Source organism: Pezoporus wallicus, unplaced genomic scaffold (genome assembly GCF_028554395.1).
Source record: "Pezoporus wallicus isolate ANWC-B61680 ecotype Strahan unplaced genomic scaffold, APGP_CSIRO_Pwel_v1 contig_8702, whole genome shotgun sequence".
NCBI classification, from domain to species: Eukaryota; Metazoa; Chordata; class Aves; order Psittaciformes; family Psittacidae; genus Pezoporus; species Pezoporus wallicus.
In genome coordinates, this window is record NW_026636754.1 from 1508449 (window position 1) to 1530003 (window position 21555).

The following is a 21555-nucleotide window of genomic DNA, read 5'->3' on the forward strand; positions in this document are numbered from 1 at the left end:
TTACCCTGGCAACCGCAGCGGCGCTGCCCGCAGCCTGCCCGCGCTGCCCGGCGCAGCCTCGCTCCTACGGGGCGCCGCGCGGGACCAAAGGGTGCAGGGGCGGCTGCGCGCCCGCGCGAGACCACGCCTCCCACCCGCCGAGCGGGCGGCTGAGGGGAGGCGGAGGAGAAGGGCTGAGGGGTAAGGGGGGGTTCCTTGGGGACGGCCGGCAGTTCATTGTTCAGTGTTCATTGCGATCCTGCGGGCTGCCGGCCCGGACAGGCCTGGTTTAGGCTTCATCAGCGGGCTGGGGAACGTCCCCCTCCATCTCGGCTCTACCTTGCTCTGGCTGCGAATGCTCCTGCCCACTGCTGCCCACCGAGCCCACTGCTGACACCAGGAACAACCGTCCTGAATCCGGCTCCCAAGTCACCTTGTGTAGGTTGCAAAAGGCGTGTGGAAGGCAACTGGATTACGCCGTTATCCATGACCATGTTAATTTCGTACCCTATCCATACCAGAACATCAAATGCTATGGTTAGTATCTAACTTATTATCTAAATCTCTTGAAATTCTGGAAACAAAACCTCATTATCTCAATTCATAACATTCTGGAAACAAAGTTTGAGTGCTGCAAACTACAACTGCAGCAAAAAAGGGAAGGGAATTAAGTGGGCAGACTCACACCAAGCGTCTGTCCCCTCACTGCAGTTAATGGTCTCACACCAGACTCTTTCCCCTCAGGAAGCTGTTTTGTCATATTTCAGCCTTAAACACAGAACATCACCCACTCTTCCCACACATTTTCCCCCTCGCTAGTGGGTATTTTACCTGGTAACAGCACTTCTCTGCTTGGCTCTTGACACATCCCCAACACTAGGAAGCTAAAGCTGGGCTCTAAAGTAGAAATTAAGTCACCTCAGGTTATCTTTTTACTTGATAGAAAATAAACTTGGAAGATCAGACCAGCTAACAAATTAAACTGAGTGCTCAGGGTGAGACGAGCCTCCTTCTGAGGCACGCGTTTCACCTTTGATTTTAAAGGAAATTGAGAGAAACACTTAAATCTGGTCAGGATGTTAGGACCAGAAACTTCTCTTGCCCAGTATCCAGCAACTCCATCCACACCCAAATCTCCTATCTTCAGGCTCAAATTTGTTAAAGCAAACCACAGTCACAAAAAGCAGGCACACCAAGCGTCTAGCTTCTGCAAGGCAAGTCTTTTATTTGAGCAGGAGCCTAAGTTCACATGTGCTTTCCAATGTAATACATGCATCTTTGTTAACATTAATACTAGTATGCATGCACTTTGCTGTTTGCTCAGACCTAGATCCAGCTGTCAGCTACAGATTCAACTGTGTTCTAACTCCACTATTCCACTTTTCCACTGTTACAATTGTATTAAGAGGTATAACCACACGATGACAACTTGCCGTAATTATAGCCCAAATTCAAAGGAAGTACAACATTTTAACTATTTGTATTACATTTACAGAGAACAAAATGCATTTTTAAAACATTCGTGTCAATTACAACAATATAACATTAAATTTTATGAAATCTTTATAGCACAGCCATTTTAAAGCTGATGAACGGCTAAACATACTTGAACATTTTTGAACGTAATAGTTTAAGCATTAGTCATGACAACTGCCTGAAGCCTAAATATGTGAGTTCAGTCATTGTGACTCACATCCTCTGATTCACATAAACATTTGTTGAACTGTACTTACATTTACTTTCTTTACCACTTTCTTCTATTAAAAAACACATGGATTTGCTAACATACTCTAGCTCACACTGTATGCCAGCATCTTTGGTGCACATCTCCCAAATTCTCACTGCCTATGTTTTCTGCAAAAATAAAGCAATTAGGAATATTAAAAAACTTGATAAAGTCATCTTATTTGACATTGTTCCTTCAGTAATACAGCAGCAGCAGAACAGACAAGCTTTGCCTACCGTACATTGTTTTCTAAAACTGAAAATCCATCAAGCACCAGCCAACACAGCAGCAACAGATGCTTTCTTGTCACCAAAACACTAAACCTCCCTCCCACATTTTGCTGTCCTTTTACAAGGTTATTTAAATATGTTACTATCATAGTATATAACACATTAAAATATTGTACCAAAACTGATATGTCATTGTCAAACTTGTGTGGCAACAACCCACTTTCTGACCATACAGGCAATTACCAAGCAATTACAGAGACATCCTTTTTACAAAATACCACTGTAATTTAATTTGTCATAGCAATTAAAAAAAAAGTAAATTACATTAAATGAAAATAAATATTTAAAATGTTATTACTTATATATGCTTGCTAAGTGTAGTCTAAAGGGCCTTGCTACTCTTTAAATCAAAAAGAGAATGTTTTCATTTTCAGATTCATAGAATCGGAGTTAAACTTTGGATTAGAACACTTAACATGGAAAAGACAACAGAAATATAAATTGGAAAAGGGATGGAAAGAGAGACAGAAAAATAGAACAAAAAAAGGGGAGACACAAGGAACTAGGCAATACTCCCAGCTCTGCAGTCCCACAGCAGTAGCCCTCCATAATGAGCTGCTGACAGAGGAGCAGCAGAGCCAAAATGTGCAACCATGGAACACAGCAGCTGTGAAGAGAGACTCTCTACGGAGAGTTAGGTGAAGCTTACTGTCATGCTACTTTTCCAATCTAGTGGAGTCTTCACAAACAAGGCAGTCTTTCCTTCAGCAGGGTATGATTCTGTGCTAGTAAACTAGTAAATTAGAAATTACACAGTCACTCAACGTTTAGTGAGGCTTAAAAGTGTACTTAAGCCTTTTATCTTTCAGGTATTTGACCATCAACATTAATTCCTAGTTTGGATTACTTCTGATAAGCAGGGGCTGTTTCTTATTAAGGAACTCTATCAGGATTTCTCAGCTTACCTGGTCACTTTAGGAGTTTTCTCATTACATTTAGGGTAGATCCCCTGTACCCCGTCCCAAAATGGTTCCAGTGGTTTATGTAATTAAAGAGCTGATACAATTTGTTTCGTTTCTCAAATCCTGGAGCTTTGGGTATTTTACTGTGATAGGCAGAGAAAAAACAGCTGCTAAACCCACCAAACATTCCAGCAATGGCCAGTTCAAATTCTGAATGGCCATAGAAGGAAGCAGGATCAAAGATAATTGGCCCAGAGTCATCCTCAGCCACATTTCCTGCCCACAGGTCCCCGTGCAGCAGAGCAGGAATGATTTCTACGTCACAGAACATTTCAGGAATCTTTAGCTGAAAAAGCATGAGTAAACACGGAACAGTTAAAGAGCTTTAAAGACAATATTAAATAAAATAAAGTACTGTAGTATATAAGAGTCTTAGGTGGTCAAATACTGTCTATTTTCAGTCCTCATGGAGTGATTTTACAATTGATGGCTACAAGCACAAACTTAAACTGCAAGTCAGTAAATGTTCTTGACAGAACTTAGCAAATCATTTAATTCAGTCTAGCAACAGCATCTACTATTAATGTATTGTTACTAGGCATGGATAGTATTGGCTATCACAAGAAATATCATATCAATTTTAATTAAAAGGTTTCAGTGGTAAAAAGGGCAGCAACAAACATCTGTAATGATTAACCAGAATTAAGGACCAAATCTGTAATGCAGAGCTTGCAGAGGAATACATTTCTGGCTGTTCCCTAAGTGCTGCGTGGAGGTGGACTTGAACACAGCAGTGAGCTTGGACCAGTTAAAAAAATAAATAAATAAATAAATAAATAAATAAAAAGTCAAGAATCTGCCTGAGCAGCAGAATCTCACCTACTTTGTAATACCAAGATCCTAGATGGGATTTAGCATATTATTATTATTAGCTATATTCTAAGAAATAAATGTCAGTGTCAAATTACAGTTTTAACTATCTGCTAAAAACCTGAAAGAGCAACATGAATCCTTTTCAGCTGACAATATGAGGTCTGCTGTGAAGCTAATCCAGTTACTGCTGTTCATTAAAAGCTATGTAAATCCCTTATAAAAAAACACCTTTAAAATTCCACTGATACATATTTTCTAACATTTAAAGAAAAAGATTTAAGACATGGTTCATACTTTTAGCTGTGACCAAAGTTCTCTGGCTTCTCTGTCCCCATAATCTTTTTCAATTAAATCCATCTGAGCTTGGAGTCGATGGCGAATAAAAAAGGAAGGCCAATCACTCTCCCATTCATTCACCTACAGGATATGATAGAGAGATTTATCATGAGCAATAGTGGTCAATATTAGTAATAAATAAATATCAAGTTAAAATGCTTGATGCTGACACAATGGCCAAGACAGTACTAGTACGACCTACGCATGACAGAGCCTTGGGTGACATGGTCTAATGTGAGGCACCCCTGCCCATGGCAGGGGGTTGGAAGTAGATGATCTTAAGGTCCTTTCCAGCCCTAACCATTCTGTGATTCTATTCTGTTGATTGTTCTTTTGGGAGTGATGCTCTCTTCCATGTTTAGGTCAGCTGTCTTTAACATGAGATGTAAGTTGAGGTTCTAGCTATTTTCATTTATTGACATTTTCTTATGTATTTCACAAGGAGAGTTTCTGGTGAGATCACGTCAACTGTTCCATATTATATTTCAAAAGCTTTCGGGCAATGCAAAAGTATTCATTCATTTTGATTGGATAATGTGTTTCTAATTTGGTGAAAAGTTATACTTGAGTTTGAGGTACTGAAAGTTCATTCAGTTAAACAGCAGAACGAAATGCGCCCATGTGCAGAGGCAGCAACTAACAGATTTATCTCTCAGAGCCCTTTCCAATGTTTTCTGTGTTGCATGATGAGGCTCTCTAACAGCAGTGGATTTTGCCATTTGAGTTCTATCTAGTAGGGGTTTAGAAAAAATGCAAAACCAAGACATGGTATCTGAAGGGATACTTATTTTATGAAGTACTGCCAACCTAAAGAACTACCACATAATTTCAAATTCTTATTCAACCCACTGTGTGATACACACATTGTAGCAAGCCACATGCATTGAACAGCCATCATGTCACTGTGCTGTGAGTGAAGCAGTGAGAGCAAAACTGTTATTATAAAGATGAAGAGCAGTGGAACAAGTTTTTTTAGAAGGAGTTTATACACTTACATGAATACATGTGAGCTTTCACAGTCAGGGAGCATACCTGGGCTATATAACCACAGCAAGTGGGTGTATGGAATCCAAATTTATCCACGTACTGAGACTCAGAGTGACCTGCTCCTTTACCTAAGAAACAAAACAAATATTGGCAATTTTGAGATCCTTACATAGTCAAGTTTGCAAAATATGGAAATAAATTTCAGAGAATAGGCATACAAAATAATTTTAAACAGTAAGTTACGCTTCTTTCACGGTCAAAACCTTCTCTAAAGATGTAAAGAACTCTCTTAAAATTAAAGATACTGAATGGAAATGGAGGCCAAATTAGTCTAGTGACTTTTCTTTAGATGAACCAGTTAGACATTCAGGAACAGAGTCCAGATAGCAGGTTCACAATCTACTGTTCTGACACTTGAACATGTTATCATTAAACATAGCTTATTTTTGATTCATGGGCTACTTGTAACCTGGCAGGTAATTTGGCCTTCACTCAGAAATAATGGAAGTCTTGGGAAAGACACAGATACATACGTGGTGGTTCAGATTTGAATACTAACAACACTGAAAGAATAATTCTTCGTATCCCTTCCCCTTTTAAAAATCATTTTATGTATGCCTTAATCCACTTTCCAAAGAATGATGTGTTTTAATGATGTGTTTTCACTGAAGTCAGTAGAAACCAGATCATGACCTTACGTTGCTGAATTACAGTTGCCTCCAAGGAGCAACTGTTGTACATTTTACTACATATTCAAGTTCAAAAATGTAATCCCCAACATCTTTAAAGGGGAGCTTAATTATGTGTTTACTAACTGGGACCATCTGCTGAAATAATTTAATTGCCTAAACCAACAGAAAGAAAAAAAAAATCCCAAACTAGAGGATTTCTGTAAGGTCAGGCACATTGCAAGAGACTGATGGTATATGAGGCTGAAAGGTTTTACTGACAAAGAGAACAAGTCCAAATTTTACGTCTGACTTATGAAACACTGGAAGCTCTAACTACAAGTCTTAGCACTACTTCTTACTAAATTTCAGTATCTGCATGCTTATATACAACAAAGTACATACAAAATGAAGAATCAAAAATAATTTGCTTTTGTCAAGGTTAAAATATGTTTAAAAATTATAATAGTAATTCCTGTATATAATGCATACTTGAGAAGTGTGGCATAAGGAAAAGGGGGACAAATCTCATGAAAGAGTGTCCCAGTACTGACTTTAATCATCATTAAACTAATAATGCAATACTGTACCACAGCCAAATTAATTACTTAATTTTTTACTTAGTACATGATATCAATACTCTACCAATTGTGTTTCCCTCCTTTCTCAATTTCTCTCCAAGTTTCTGGTTATAAAGATGGAGATCTGCCATCTGCTCTCCAAGCTTTGAACAGTACCTGTAGGATCAAAAAACAAAACAAAACAAGTGAACAACATATTACAGGGGAAAAAACACTCAGTTAAATATTACTGAGTATATTTCTGACAAATATAGAACCTTAAACAATTTCACAAGTGCATAAAGAGGGGCAAATAACAACTCTTTAAGAGACAGGTTGTAATGGATAATGAAATGAACATAAGACAAAGCTCTTGCAAGAAAGATAAACAGAACTCAACATTGTATAAGCAGGAGCATAGAGAGCAGAAGGATCAAGTAAACCTCCTTATCAGCTCCACATGAAGCAGAGAACATGGTATCTACTTGTGGGCCTTGTACTTTGAGATCAGCCAAACAGCAGTAAGTATGGTGAGTCTAAAAAGAAGCCACAGACAAGGATTGAGTTGAGGCTGCTTAATGCAGAAGACAGACAAGTGAAAAGCAGTTATAATGTTACACAGATAGCTGAACAGAAGCTGCAAGGATGGAAACTAATTTCTTCTCCATGCCTAGAATGAGTAGAAAATAATGGGTTTACCATTGCAACCAGGAAGACTGAGGTTAAACACTAGAAAATCTTTCATGGGAACAGTGGGATGATTTGGAAAGGACTGTTTGGGAGGCTGTGGAACTGTTGTTATTCTCCAAATAAAAACAGATAGGTTGGGGAAAAAAACAAACAAACAAACAAAAAAACCAAAAACAAACAAACAAACAAACAAACAAAAACAAACCACACCAAAAGAAAAACCAAACCAACACCAGAAGAGCCTTAGGCATTACTATGTCCCTATAGAGGCCCAGAACAAAGCAGTTAATTCCTGAAAGCCTATATTCAGGAGATTATGACTAATGGGCTAAACTCAGCCATTATGTCATTCACTTTGGTAGCATCTCAGCACATGTGGACCAGCACATGAAGCTCTAGGCTAGCAATGGCATGCCCTTTCTGCTGCAGGTAGAGGGTCAGGGGCAGCAAAATATGAGGAAGCAGTGTAGACACACATGTACATAGGTACATATATGTATTTTTTTAAATATATACACACAAAAAAGCACGGATCATAACAGATATAAGCTCTGTCTCTGAGAGAATAGAGATTCTTGTCATAAAGTTTTCTCACTGAAAACATGCCCCAAAACATAGTAGAAAAAAAAAAAAAAGAGATGTCCAGATGCACCTTTTGAGGCTCTTCATCTTGAGGTATTCCATGACAAACATTGCTCCTCCTCCAGGCAGGTCAATCACTTTGATAGGCTGAGGCACTCTCACAATATTGGTTTTCTGAATAGCTTCCAAACTCGCCATTTCTCCTTCAAACATCTTTCTAGCCTGTCAGGGAATAAGAATATCCTTGGGCTAAACTATGGACGTCTGCAACAAGTACTTTGGAAAAATAGCCCTGTTTACTAAGTTACAAGGAGATAAATTATCTTGGTTAAAAAATGTAGCTACAGCAAGGTTTCACTCTACACAGGGAGACTTGAGTACTTTAATTCTAACTTTTTTCCCCAAAATCATTCCAGTGTGGTAGGATACATCACATTTCACCATGATTTCCAGTTGCATATGGAGATACCAAACTACAGAGACATAGCAGTACCTGTGAGGGTAACACCCAAGACCACTTTCTTCAAAACCACAGATTACCACTATAAAATGAAGTCAAAGACCGAATCCTTAATCTGGTTCCCCTCTCCATGTAAGTCAATGGCCACTAGGTGGAGAGATGGCAGTACAAATACTAGGCCTGTACTCCATGTTTTTGAGATAAATATGCTCTTCCTCACAGCTGTTTTAGGATTGTTTTGATATTGATAAAGCAAATTTCTGATGCATTGTGGTGTTATAAAATCAATTCAGTATTCATTTACTAATAGAAAAGTGAAGAGCTTGGCCTTAAAAATTGCAAGAATCTTACTGGTAGACATAAAGAAAGCAATGGGGAAGGCTGAAACTCTGCAGCTTTAAATATAAAGCATGGGGTTTAGCACTGGCACCCTGTTCCCTCCCTCCCACTATTCCCAACTGAAATACAAAAAGGAATGCAGTGAATGCAAACTCAGCTCTAGGCTTTTCCAAATTGTAAGTACTACAACAACAGCTCTGTACTTTGCCTCCCTTTTACATGTTGCAATGCCAATTCCTGTTGTTGAGGGTTATCACACTGCATTCCATCTCATTCTGCATTAACCAAACCTACTGCACATTAATATTTCACATAAAATAGACAACAACTTTTAAAAGAAAATAGAAATGAAAACTGGAATAATTCAAAGTCAGCCTGAAAATGCTGACTAAATCATTAACAATCAGGCACTTTTAAAATAAAAAGCTCTCTACACGCAGTAATATTAGTAGTTAAATATCTGCATTAACCTGAGATTTGTGGTTGACTTTAACAAATACTCGTCCACTGTCAGTTTCATAGGCTTGGCCTTGGCTAATGTATCCTCCTCCTGAGCTTCCAAATGCCTTCAGGACGGATGTTTTCAATTCTGTCTTCAGGATCTTTTCCATGGTTGTTTCCAGGCTGCTGCAGCTGCTTTCTGCTAAATCCACTGCGAAACAGGATTAAGGTTTGGGTCCTTCTTTCACTGTCACTCAGCTATGAGGTAGAAAGGGCTGCCCACCAAATAAAACAAAACAAACCAGCAGCCAAAGGAAAAAAAACAAAAGGCAAATGCAGAGATAATGTTTCAAAATGCTCTTTCCCGTGGGCTGTAATTACATGAAAAATAAAAATAGTTAGAAATATTTGCTAGAATAAATCGGGGAGGTGTGTCCTGGGTCCTCTCTCCACTGTGCTGAGAGCTGCTGGTATTTGTAGTTTGGACCCGTTTTTCTTTTTTAAGCGCTCTGCTCGCACTGGGGAGGCACTGCTAAACCAAGCCGCTAGAGGGAGGCTCAATGCAACAATACAAATTGCGCACATGTGCTGTGCTGTGGGTATTTACATGAAAAACGAAGTTCCAGCCCATAAAGGTGTAATTTCAGCCACCAGAAATATGTGCAAAGGTTGGTAGGTATTTTCTCTGTTTGTAGTTGCTTTGTGTGGAGTAAAGTTTTGTTGTCATCACGGAGATCTTTAAAATGCTTTCCCTTCTTGGGACAGAATTCCATCTCTTGTAAGAAACAGAAGATTTTTACTGCCTGAAAGCATCCTCAAGTCAGTGACATAGCAAAGTGCTCAGGACTGGACATTATCTGTTGAAAATTCACAATAAAAGCATCAAGCTGATAATAAAGAAGTTTAGAACACTGTTCCTATATACTCCTCCAGATTTAACATGATCTTTAGACTTCATTTCACTTTCTCATCTCCTTTCACAACCTAACACACAGAAATAAGATCCCTTGTGTACTACTGAATTTAATCAATTCCTGCTTGCAAAATGCACTGACACCTTCACTTATATGTCAAACCTTTAAAACATGTTATCATAAACTTTGAAAACATGCTGCAACCCAGACACTGCAGTATTTGCTTTAATATGCCTTCATAAAGACAACCTTTTTGGTTTGACTCCTGACACATTCCAATGCATGGGAAAGGCTGTTCTTGGAGCAGCAATGCCTACCACCAACCTCTGCAGGAAATTTCTGAATTCTGTTACCACTGTTGCACTATCCATCTTCATCCACAGTATTACTGCTGAACCCAACATTTTTGCAGTCTAGAATGCCATGGACTTCTCTCCTACAGCTTCCACTGAAGACGCCAATAGTTACTGACTGCAACATTTCTTCCAACAGTCTTTTAATTTCGTTTTTGGTTAAAACAGAAACAGGACTGTATTAATCCAAATATACTGCATCACTTACGTAGCAGCCAATAGACAGGCAAGCCTTGTTTGCTTCCACGCTGGATCTGTATTTAACTAGTAACACACAGGTGACAGGCCTCGTTTCCTAACATTTTTGTTCCAGTCAAGCAACTTCAAACAGTATCATTCCAAACACCAGAACAACTCCAGAGCACCCCAGATGGGCTGGAAGGACCAGAGGGCCACAAAAGCGAACAGCACCGGTTCAGCACCACGGCTAGATCCCCAAAGAAACCCTATCTGCACTGGTGAGGTGCGAGGAGATGGCACAGGTTAAATATACAGGATTATTCATCTAAGTGTTGTCAGGCTCCTGGTTTGAGCCCTATCCTCTGGGTTATACTGGTAGCGGACCTTGTAACTATTCAGTTTCCCAGCTATTTTCTTCTTTTGCACACAACTGCTTCTAATATGTTTGTTTTCAGATTGTCCAGAAGACGGATACCCCCCTCCATAGAAATGAAGAAAAAGATTGTTTTCATGTTCTTTGGGAGTAACAGCATCTGAAGAATCACAGAAAAACAAAGAAGCTACATTAAGCTAAGAGCAAGAAAAGCCTTTCTATCATAAAAACCTCCCTTCCTCTGACAGAAGCTACTGTTCCTCAGTACTGCAGAGGCTGTAGCTCTGCATACCACCATGTCATGGGAGATTTCAGTGAATTATTTTGAGATTTCATTGAAAAATGTGTTGAAAAGTAACTGAATATTATTTTGCAAAGACAAATAATAAAGCTATCGTGAGTCTGGTGTGGCTTAAGTTACCAGAAATACATTTCCCCTTCAAATCTGTCATAATCAGTGCAGGACAAGCTATGTATCACTTCCTGTCCGCTTTTACTTCTGCTAGAACAGTCCAGCATGATTTAATATCACCAGATCTATTTTGGAACAGCAGCCAAGATGAAAAGCAGAGTAACACATTCATCCCTGCAGGCAGTTTGTGCAGATGGCAGCAGTCCATGAGAATGAAAATGAATGAATCACACTGAAATGCAGGGTACAGAGGAACTACGGGAAATTCAGCAAAACTACAGGTTCTTGCAGAGAGGTTCAAACTGGAACTATTTTCACACTTAGGACAGTCAAGCCTTGCAAAGTTGGTGTCACGGTTTAAGCCCAGCCGGTAACTCAGAACCACGCAGCCGCTCGCTCATTCCCCGCCTTTTTCCCTCCTGTTCCCAGAGCGATGGGGAGGAGAATCAAAAGAATGTAAATCCCACAGGCTGAGGTAAGAACAGTCCAGTAGTTAAGGTATAACACAAAATGACTACTACCACCACCAATAATAATAATGATAAGGGAAATAACAAGGGGAGAGATGATAAAACTGAAAAGGGAAAAGAATAAACACAAGCAATGCACAATGCAATTGCTCACCATCCAGCTGGACCCGAGAAGCGATCTGGGCCTTCCAGGTAACTCCCCCCGGTTTATATACTGAGCATACTTCATCCTTTTTCCTTGTACAAACAAGAACAGAAAGTCAGCAAAATGATGATACAAAAGTAGAAATGCGGAATGAGAGCATGGGTACAAGGAAACACGCGTGACAGATTTAGAATGCACAGAGGGAGCAAAGAGGGAGGAATAGATGAGAAGGAAAAACGGGACACATTAGCTTTAAACCACTAAATAAATAAATAAATAATAACAAAAGCGTGGCTAAAACACAATGAAACAGAATGATCAAAGGGGACAATTCAAAGAGCAGTGAGGTACAATAGGTACCTTACAATAGGTAAGGAAAAAAAACAAACAAAAGCTACCTGATAGAACTGCAGCAATTTCTTCCTAAGGGTTCATCAGCAGCCTGCCGTCAGAAGAGAAGGTTCCATCCCCTAATTGACCTGCTGTCTATCAGAAAGCCAAATGAAGGGATCCATGGCACAGAAGAGCTTGCTGTTATATTCCATTTGCATTCCTCTCTATCACTTTTAATTGTAGCATGAAATAGCTTTGAAAAAATAAGCATAATATCCCTTAAAATATAAGTCTAAATACATTTGTTTCTATTTACATAACTTGTACAAAACACAGTTCTCTTTCAACCACAAGAATATTTTGATTCAGTTCTATTAGGAAAAGGTGACCTTTGAAGACTTACCATTTATCACTCAGGTCTATGACTGACAGAAAATCCACCTTCATATCACTTCACACCTTCTAATGATAAAAAGTATTTAGGTATTTTATGATTATTTATGATTTGTTGAAGATTTGTAAACAGAACGATCTTGGGAAATAACTTCTGACTTTGTCATGAAGGCATATGGAAATAAACAGTGAAAGGGTCTGACTGCTGGCAAAAATTCCCCAGCATCTCTCCAATCAGCTGCACTAAGTGGTGTTATGTTTGGGTGAATGGGACAAGGATATAGGCATGGACAGAACTTTTCATCAGCAACTACAAAACAACCAAAAAATGGGATAAGAATACAGGCATGGACAGAACTTTTCATCAACAACCACCAAACAACTGGTACAATACATCAAGTTGAAGGCAGATAGGACCTCAAATGCCAAAGCAACGGAACAACACGTAAATTCTCTTCAGTGACACACTGCTCCAGATTAAAATCAATGACCACATGCCCATCAACACCTCTGATGACCATAATAATCTAACAAATGCAGGACTTTGAACAGGTTGGAGCAGGAAGCTCTCCAAGAGTGAATGCAAACTGTAAGGTTTTAATTCAAAGAAGAGACAACAATAATCAACTGGGAAGCTTTTTATTTAAGCAACAAAGTAAAAGGAAAAGCTACTCTACCAAGCAAGGCTTTCAAACTTTCTGCAGGAAAAGTTAAACAGCCAGTGAGAAGAGTAGTAGAATTAAGGAAAGTCATATCAAGTGATGGTCTTCTCTTCCAATATTTGCTTCCAATTTGTATAAATAACTGCAAAACCAGCAACTAAATATTCTGCTAATACCCAGTGAAAAACATTTTTAGTTAATTAAAGTAATTCCCAAACACTCAAAATGCCCGTTAGGAATCATGCATCTGTCTCACCTACCTGATTCACTTGCATTGAAATATCATGATGAGCCTACATCAAGAACAACACAATTTTAGCATTACCACCTTGCAGGTGCAAGAAATAATCTGCAGAGCTGTCCTTAGAGAACTTCCGCTACCGGGGTAGAGCTGCTGTTCTGAGAGTTAAATTTTAACTTCCTTTGGTTTCATGTCTCTCATCCCAAAAGCTACAAAGTGCACTTAGGAGGGACTGAAGAATGATTGCTCATGGCACCTGTAGTCTAAATTACAGAAAATGTGTGTGAAGCTTGTACCATGACCACATGGCATTGTCCTGTGGGCAATGTCAACGGTCAAAAAGTACATCTTCTGTTTGTATTAGTGAGAGAAAACATCTTCACAGGATATGTACATGTAAAGTGCCTTACCTGAAAAGGCCTTTCAGAATACACACTATTGGACAAAAGCATAATCCAAAAAAGGAGAGCTAGTTCTGGTGAAAACAAAATTGCTGGAGATAAGAGCCCACTGAACAGTAAGCACAGAACAGCTCACAGGAATGTCATGAGGCACCAAAATGCAGAAAAAACTATCAGCATTTTCACACAGCTTTGTTACAAAACAGGAAGCAGTCTCCATCCAATAGAATCATATCAGCATAACAAATAGCAAGTCCAAATCACCTTTCACAGTTGCCATTATATCATTTTCTTGTTGATTTTCAAAGTATTTTGTTAACATTGTTCTCATGCACATAACTAGACATGAAGAGCTGAAAGAGTCTGAGCAATCTATCATAAAGGTGGAAGGGGAGCAGCAAAAAGCAATGAGCAATGCTCTTCAACATTCTTAGTCATCTCCTCAGTGTATTATCTGTATACCCTCGCCTAGTCTTGAGCACATAATGCTTTCATGACACAAACAGATCCTTGTGCAACTGAATAAACTCCTTCCTTGGAAACTGCCCTCATAAGTTACTCCCAACTATCCTAAAAAGGGATGACTATGTTACACTCACTGATTCTAGGTCTTTAGCTGTGCAACAAGGTCAAGGGTCTAGTAGATTTCTTTAGTAATACTACTCCTGTAGTTTTACCACAAAGTATGGGGGTTTCCAAACAACAAAGTATTCTGTTTAAGCTGCAAGTCACTTTATAAGGTTTCTCATAATGTTTAGAGAGGACCCTCTGTACCCTGTACCAAAATGGTTCCAATGGTTCATGTAGTGAAAAAGCTGATAAAGCTTTAGGCGTTTCTCAAACCCTGCAGCTTTGGGAATTTTACTGTGATAAGCAGAGTAAAAAGAACTGCTGAAACCACCAAACATTCCAGCTATTGCAAGCTCATACTCTGAATGGCCATAGAAAGAAGCTGGATCGAAGATAACTGGACCAGAATCATCCTCGGCTACATTTCCGCCCCAGAGATCTCCATGCAGAAGAGCAGGAACAATTTCTACATCACAGAATAAACTGGGTATCTTCAGCTGCAGGGGGAAAAAAGCAAGACGTGTAAGGACTACATGTTAAGGTGAATGACTGCAGACTTTTATCTGTACAGATGCAAAGCATCAGTTGAAACTTAAGTCAGTTTAAAAAAAAACATAACTTGAAACAGCACAGGACCTAGTCAACAGTGATGCTGAGAAAATCAAGAGGATTTCTATTGTTCCTAAAAGCCAGCAGCTGAAGAATAGTGATCTAAATGGGTTTTTTTAGCAAGAAAACACAAAATTTAAAACTACATTCAGTGCTGTTTTCAGTGCATAATATTGACCAGCTTTAATAAGAACAACCACCACCACTCACTTCATGATTAGAAGGCTCAGGAATATCTCACCAACCTTGAAGAGATTTCTGCAAAGTAGTACACAAATCACTAATACCGCAGTCACTTAACCATGTGCAAACCTTACATGAAGGGATTATGTGCAGAACAGAACTCCTTATATACATTTCTCATTATGAACACGTTACAGAGAATGCGAAATGTGAATCAATCTAGTATTTCCCAAACAGAAAGGCAAAGTGCTATTTTTCACACATTCAGTGTGGGTTATTATCATAATGTGCAAAAGCTATTATAACTTAGAATAAAGGGCATTTTAACCCCTAAAGCTGAAGTGTCTTACCAACAGAACCTGAAGCATACCAACAAACAGGAACTTTTTTTTATGAAAAACAAAATCTAAACAACTGATACATAGCTATTACTATACAGATAACTGAGAGAGTTCCTCCTACCTGCAGTTGTGCCCAAAGTTCTCTTGCTTCCCTGTCTCCTGAATTCTTTTCGATCATGTCCATCTGGGGCTGGATTCTTTGCTTGGCAAAGAAAGTCACCCAGTCATTCTGCCACTCATTCACCTGAAGAAACAGGACTGCAGATATTAGTTCTACACCACACAAAAGACAGATTTTCTTCTTTTGCACATAAAGCTTTTGAGGATTATACAGCCTTTGTGCTGCTACCACCCAGGACAGTAAATGCTACCATTTAATGGAATATTATCTTAAAACACTACATTAGGGGAATAAATAATTTTCTGTAAGTGATAAAACCCAAGAAGTTGAAGAGCTATGAATGCCCGATGCAGCTGGAAGTGCTATCCAAAGCATGGCTTTCCCTAGCAGGCTGAAGGCTAAACAATGTTTTTTGATTTTTATGACTCCACAAAAATAAATTTATTTCCATTATGATAATTTGGTTCCTTTGTTTCACTGAAAGGAAAATAAAAACTTAAAATTCTATCAGTCTGATGAAGTACAACCTACCTGTGGAAGATAGCCACAGCAGGTAACTGTATGAAAGCCAAATTGATCCACAAACTGGACTTCCATTTGCCCTTGACCTTTACCTTTCAAACCAAAGACAAAAATCCAATACTAATGACAAGGTTCTGAGTATCTCCAATGCAAATGGACCTTAAAAACTAGGCAAGGGTACAATGCTGCTTCTACTGAGCATCAAACAATTGCACCTAAATACTTTTTTTGTTACAATGGTTGCTGCTGTTGGTTTTCAAGTGTAAATCTTGATGTAAAAGCAGATCAATTACAAACTCCATAATCATATTTTTAGATAGCGTTATGTCCTTGCAGAAAATGTGGTTTGGGACCATAAGGGTCCCACATTAAATAAATTATTTGCTTACAGATACAAATAGAGCAAAGAAAAATCAAACTGAAGACTCCCTGCCTGGGCGTTTCATCGAAATCTATTTTCATAATATCTTTAGTGGAAGAAGACAAACTTAACCTGAAATAACAAAAGCTGTTTTAAGTATTTGCAGATTCTTATGAACTAGGTTAAATTTGCAAACAGCTGTGTACTGTACCAACTGTGCTCTCTTCTTTCTTCAGCTTCTCTCCAAGTTGCTGGTTATGAAGGTGGAGGTCTGCCAGTTGTGTTCCAAGCTTTGCTGAATGTCTAAGAAACAAAAATATTCTTAGCAACACTGACACAGGAATGAATCCAGTTCTTGGTATTCCAGGAGTTTGTTGAAAAGATTTAAAAAGCAAGTAAAAAGAATTCTGCATCTCTAACAAAGTACATTTTCAAGATATTCTGGTTATACAAAGATTACCACAGAACAAAATGTACATACATGGTCTGACAATACTGTTAAAAGCGAAAGTGAGCAGCAAACATACATTTAATAACAATGAGAAACTCAATTCTAATTTCTGTGCAAAATCACTTGCATATGAATTTTCAGTAAGAGATCTGTGAGAAGAGCGTGCACAACCTGGTAAGCTTTGGGGTGGGGTGGGGTTTTTTATTTTGGTGAACTGTCTTGGGGAAATACAGCCAAACAAAACTTATCTTCTTTATCTCTCTGTCTCCTGCTTCTTCTCTCTAAAAGGCCTAAAAGATGGAAGAGTCAGCTGGGCCTTATTTATTTATCTATTTTTAATAAAAGCTTATCCTCTGCAGTTCAGAAAAGTCTTGCAGTAATTACAAGTCCTCCAACCAGTCACCTCCCATGTTAACAAAAGTATGTTCCTTTTACTGTCTTTGACCTCTCATATCTTTCATGTTCTCAAGGCACTGTCATTTAAGGCAAAGTTATTCCTCCATTTGGTCCTGTTAACACAGATTGTAGCTGTCCCCTGAAACCTGTCTGCCAAAGGCTGCATTTGCACACGTTTCATCTCAGTCAGTCCAAACCCAATACTATTTCTGCTCTTTCTCCTGAAGCTCAATAAGGGCTCACCATGAATTAGAAACTCTGCAGATGAACAGGTTGAAGGGTAAGACTTCAAGCTGGCTGTAAAAGTTCTAAGACTGGGATGAGAAATAGTTTGTGCCCACCTACCTAATGGAATCAGACACATGTATTCATCATATTTTAATTTACTGAAGGGTTTGCCACAGAGAAGGGCCTAAAATTTGAAACTATCAAAACCAAGGTGAGAGTTAAAAAAATATTGAAATCAGGATTCATTCATTTGGGGAAGTGCCTCTTCATACTCATGACAAGCAATATTAAACACCGGTTCTTATATCAAAGGCAAGTACACAAAAGAGGTGATCAGGCAGGTAATGTTCCTTATTGTAAAAAGCAGCCTTTCTTTAAAAATCACCAATTACCTAAAAAAGAAACAAAAAACACCAAACAAAACCAAAACTGGACAAAACCCAAACTCACTTCTTCATGCATGACCAATTTGCTCAGTAAAGCATTATGAAGTAAGTTAGAGAGTTCTCTGCTGTACAGCTTCCCAGAATGAAGCTTGACTTGCTTTAAAAAAATATTAGAACAAGTTTCTCCTTTTGAAACCAGGTGACTTGATTGCCATAATACTCAAGATTTCTGGTTAAAGGATGCAGAGATAATACTGTGGTTTACCTGTTTAAGCCTCTCATTTCCAAATGTTCCATCACAAACACAGTAGTACCCCCAGACAAGTCTATAACTTTGATGGGTTTAGGCACTTTTATTGTCTGTGTTTTCAGGATGGCTTCCAGACTTGCCATTTCTCCCTCAAACATTCTTCTGGCCTGCCAAATATTAAAGGAAAGCATTAATCTCCATGAACATCAATCCCAGGTAAACAAAACTTTTCACAAAGCTTTTCACAAGGTTGTCAATGTTAAATAAAAAGCTTTGAGCAAGTGGTTACTGCATTTACAGGTTACAGATAGATCCTCACCACCAGACTTCATAATAATTTTACCATTATAGAAATTTCACTTCATAAACCAACTCCATGGAAGCGATTTAGGTTCTAACATTGTAATTATAAAAACAGAAAGCCTTTACAACTGAAGGAGTTCAAACTGCATGCACATATAAAAGGTAAGTATTTTGTTCATGGATCATGCAACAAATGTCTAGAAAATTATGGCCTATATACATCATCAGTTGAGAGACTAGAAGAATGGTACCAACATTCATAAACTTCATGACTTTGGTGAAAGACTGCTCAGTAATGTAGCTGATCTTCAAAACAGTTTAATTTGCAGTCACAGCATGATTTTCCCTGGCCTATTTCTTTTGCCTCATGGGGAGAAATAAATAAATAAATATCAATGATAGCTGCCAAATGCTTCTTACAGGACTTGCACACAGAAGCCGTTAGAAGCCAGGCCACTACCAACTGCATTTGCTTTGAAGACATTCTGAATTTAGAACATATGCTGCAACTGTAACCACACCAAGCAAAATCTATTCTCTTGAGCTGCTCCGCTGTGATCAGTGACACTAACCACATGAAGAAATGCAACTCTAGAAGCCAGGCAAAGGTTGCTGAAAAAGGGTATGTGGGAAATCTATACTAAAACTCTGCTAAAGCTAAAAGCAAAAGAATATAATAAAATAGAAACAGAATATTAGCCCTCTAGTAATGACACATGAAAAACCAAGGACAATTTGCAATAGATATTGACTAAAGTTCCAAAGCCCACAGGCAATCAAGAAGAAGAACTGCTGAATTACATAGCCTCTGGAACAAGCTTTGTTCAGAGGAAATGAGTAAATGCTGTATCTTTGTCTAAAGCCTCATGCAAGGTTCAAGTCAGCTGTTAACTTTAACACAGTAAAAAACCAGTGTTTTCTAAAGAATTCTGCTTTTCTAAAGAAACTGCTGATAAACACCCACTGCTGCATGCACAGCATAACGTTATAACACAGTTTGGCAAAGTTTGCTTATGCAGCACTCGGAATCCACATTGAGACAAAAGCATAGAAAATCAAATGATTACTGAATAGAAAATCTATCCAGACCTTTTTTTCCCCCAAGTCTTATCTTGTACCTAGCTAGACTGTGTACCTACAAACACAATTAACAAAGGTCTAAGCGGGAAGTCTCTGTTGGTATCAATTCTAACTATTTTCAGTCTAATGTAAAGCAGGATAACTATTCTGTATTTTCCCATTTTGCCACCTCAGAAAGCATGAACAAATTTGGAACAGATACGGTTGCATACATGCTTTCAAAAACATTTGTTTGCTATTAAAGGCAAATACAAATCCTGCTTGCACCTATGAAGGTGTTTATTTGATGGACACAAGTGTGGAGTACATTTAAAAAGTAAATTCCAGCCGATCTCTGCTTTGGCAAATAAGGATGCCATACGGGTATGTCACATAGCTGTTATCTCTATCAAGTGAAGAAACCTACTTCCTAGAGTAGCTGGCACCAAGTAGTGAAAGGACAAAGCAGGCAATCTTGGACAACAATTCTGAAAAAGCGTAATTTCTTGGGACAACCTCCTTATGTGCAGGGAACTACTGGTTTTGTTACAACAAAGAAAGATGCATACCCTCAGGGGATAATTTTATACCCTCTGGGTTGCTTGACACTTTCACAGCATATGCAGCCGCAGCCGCAGCCGCAGCCACAGCCACAGCCACGCCACCGCTACCCCAGGCACATCACACAGCATCACCTCATTGTACCGCACACCCGGGGCATACAGCACTGATACATCACCACCCCTCCAGAAGTGCTGCTTCCATGGATGCTTCTCACCCCAGCGGCCTCCCCATCCCCGGGCACTCCCCGCCTCACACCAGGCCCCAGACCCACAGCAGCCGCCAGCCAGACCCTCACAGGGCAGAAGCCGACCTCTAACCCCGCCGCAGGACACCTCCCTAAGGCCAGCCGGCGAACCTCCCTCCACCAAGAAGAGACCGGAGGCCAGCCCACCGCGCATCTCCTCAGCGCGGCCGCTCTGGTTCGGGGGCCACCACACGCACCGCACCCTCGACCCCTGCATCCCCCACACCTCCGCCTTGGCGTTGCTCTTCACGAACACCCGGCCGTGGTCCGTGTCATAGCTCTGGCCCTGGCTGATGCAGCCGCCCCCCAAGTGCCCCGTTGGCCGCAGTAACTCAGTGCCCAGCTCCCGCCTCAGCGCTGCCTCCATGCTGCCCGCCGGGCACTGCGCGCTTCTGCGCATGCGCCGCAAACGACGCGCGGTGGGCGGGGCTGGCAAAATGGCGGCGGAGGCTGAGGTGGAGAGGTTGGCCGCGGCACGGGTGTTGCCGTGGGTATAGCCGGCGGTAGGGACTGCCCGAGGGTGAGGGCTTGGTTGGAGGAAGTGGGGAGTGACTTGGAAGGAGCCGCCTTTTCCTGGCTGGGGGAGGGTGAAGGAGAAAATCGCTTCTCAGAAACTGACGAGGAGGAGCTGCTGCGGCCTGATCTGAGTGAAGTGGCTAAGGTGACGGGGCCTCCCCTGTGCGTTACAGCCCACTGCTGGACTCGGGATTGCCCCTTGGCCCGGTGAGGTGGGCAGGGTGTTAAATAGCGTTGGCCAAAATCCCAGTGCGCCTGGAGCACGTTTGTACCGCAGAGAGCACATAAAAATGCTTTTATTGGAACTCATTTCCCTGGGGTTTGTGGTGGATTCTTTCCTGCTACAGTATAGATTCAGAGATGCACGTGTCAAGGAAAAGATGTTGCAGTAGGGCTGTATAACAAAGGGAATGGCTGGAATTTTAAAATACGTGGATTTAGGGTGCTTTCTGGTCATTATAAAAGTACATACTCAAATACATTCTGTTCAACAATAACAAGAACAGCTTGCTGTTATTGGACACTGGCCTGTGTAGGTCTGAAGTAGATAAATGTTTTTTACAGTTTTGATAGTTATTTAGCAAGGAACTTTGTATTTAAAATCCAGATTTCTAACTGTAGAAGCTGCAAGAAGTTCCCACTGATATTTTCTTATTTTCTTTATTAACACCAGATTGTGTAGCTTCATGTTTTTGCAGTTTCTTTCGACATCTGTGGTCTCACTGGTTACAATCACCAGTT

At 39.9% G+C, this 21555-nt stretch overlaps 2 protein-coding genes across 2 annotated transcripts; both read right to left on the reverse strand.

Moving 5' to 3' along the window:
- Nucleotides 1-1178: 1178 nt before the first annotated feature.
- Nucleotides 1179-9125, reverse strand: LOC130595055 (fructosamine-3-kinase-like). The gene is made up of 6 exons (XM_057401418.1): nt 8863-9125; nt 7664-7815; nt 6407-6498; nt 5139-5221; nt 4065-4187; nt 1179-3243 (listed from the first exon to the last, which is right to left on the reverse strand). The coding sequence occupies exons 1-6, from the start codon at nt 9001-9003 to the stop codon at nt 2905-2907; spliced, it is 930 nt and encodes a 309-aa protein (XP_057257401.1). The 5' UTR covers nt 9004-9125; the 3' UTR covers nt 1179-2904.
- A 3904-nt stretch (nt 9126-13029) lies between these two features.
- On the reverse strand, nt 13030-20696 carry LOC130595056 (ketosamine-3-kinase-like). The gene is made up of 6 exons (XM_057401419.1): nt 20525-20696; nt 18144-18295; nt 16629-16720; nt 16066-16148; nt 15535-15657; nt 13030-14777 (listed from the first exon to the last, which is right to left on the reverse strand). Exons 1-6 carry the CDS (start codon nt 20663-20665, stop codon nt 14439-14441), a joined length of 930 nt encoding a protein of 309 aa, XP_057257402.1. The 5' UTR covers nt 20666-20696; the 3' UTR covers nt 13030-14438.
- Between the last annotated feature and the right edge of the window lie 859 nt (nt 20697-21555).

Excerpts from the sequence above, each read along its gene's own strand:
- LOC130595056 (XM_057401419.1), bottom strand. The coding sequence starts at position 20,665 with ATGGAGGCAGCGCTGAGGCGGGAGCTGGGCACTGAGTTACTGCGGCCA. Across the intron at positions 16,721-18,143 it reads GAAATGAGAGGCTTAAACAG|ACATTCAGCAAAGCTTGGAA; the intron begins GTAAACCACAGT and ends TTTGTTTCTTAG. Across the intron at positions 16,149-16,628 it reads GAAAGAAGAGAGCACAGTTG|GTAAAGGTCAAGGGCAAATG; the intron begins GTACAGTACACA and ends TTGGTTTGAAAG.
- LOC130595055 (XM_057401418.1), bottom strand. The coding sequence starts at position 9,003 with ATGGAAAAGATCCTGAAGACAGAATTGAAAACATCCGTCCTGAAGGCA. Across the intron at positions 6,499-7,663 it reads AAGATGAAGAGCCTCAAAAG|GTACTGTTCAAAGCTTGGAG; the intron begins GTGCATCTGGAC and ends TTGATCCTACAG. Across the intron at positions 5,222-6,406 it reads AAAGGAGGGAAACACAATTG|GTAAAGGAGCAGGTCACTCT; the intron begins GTAGAGTATTGA and ends TTTGTTTCTTAG.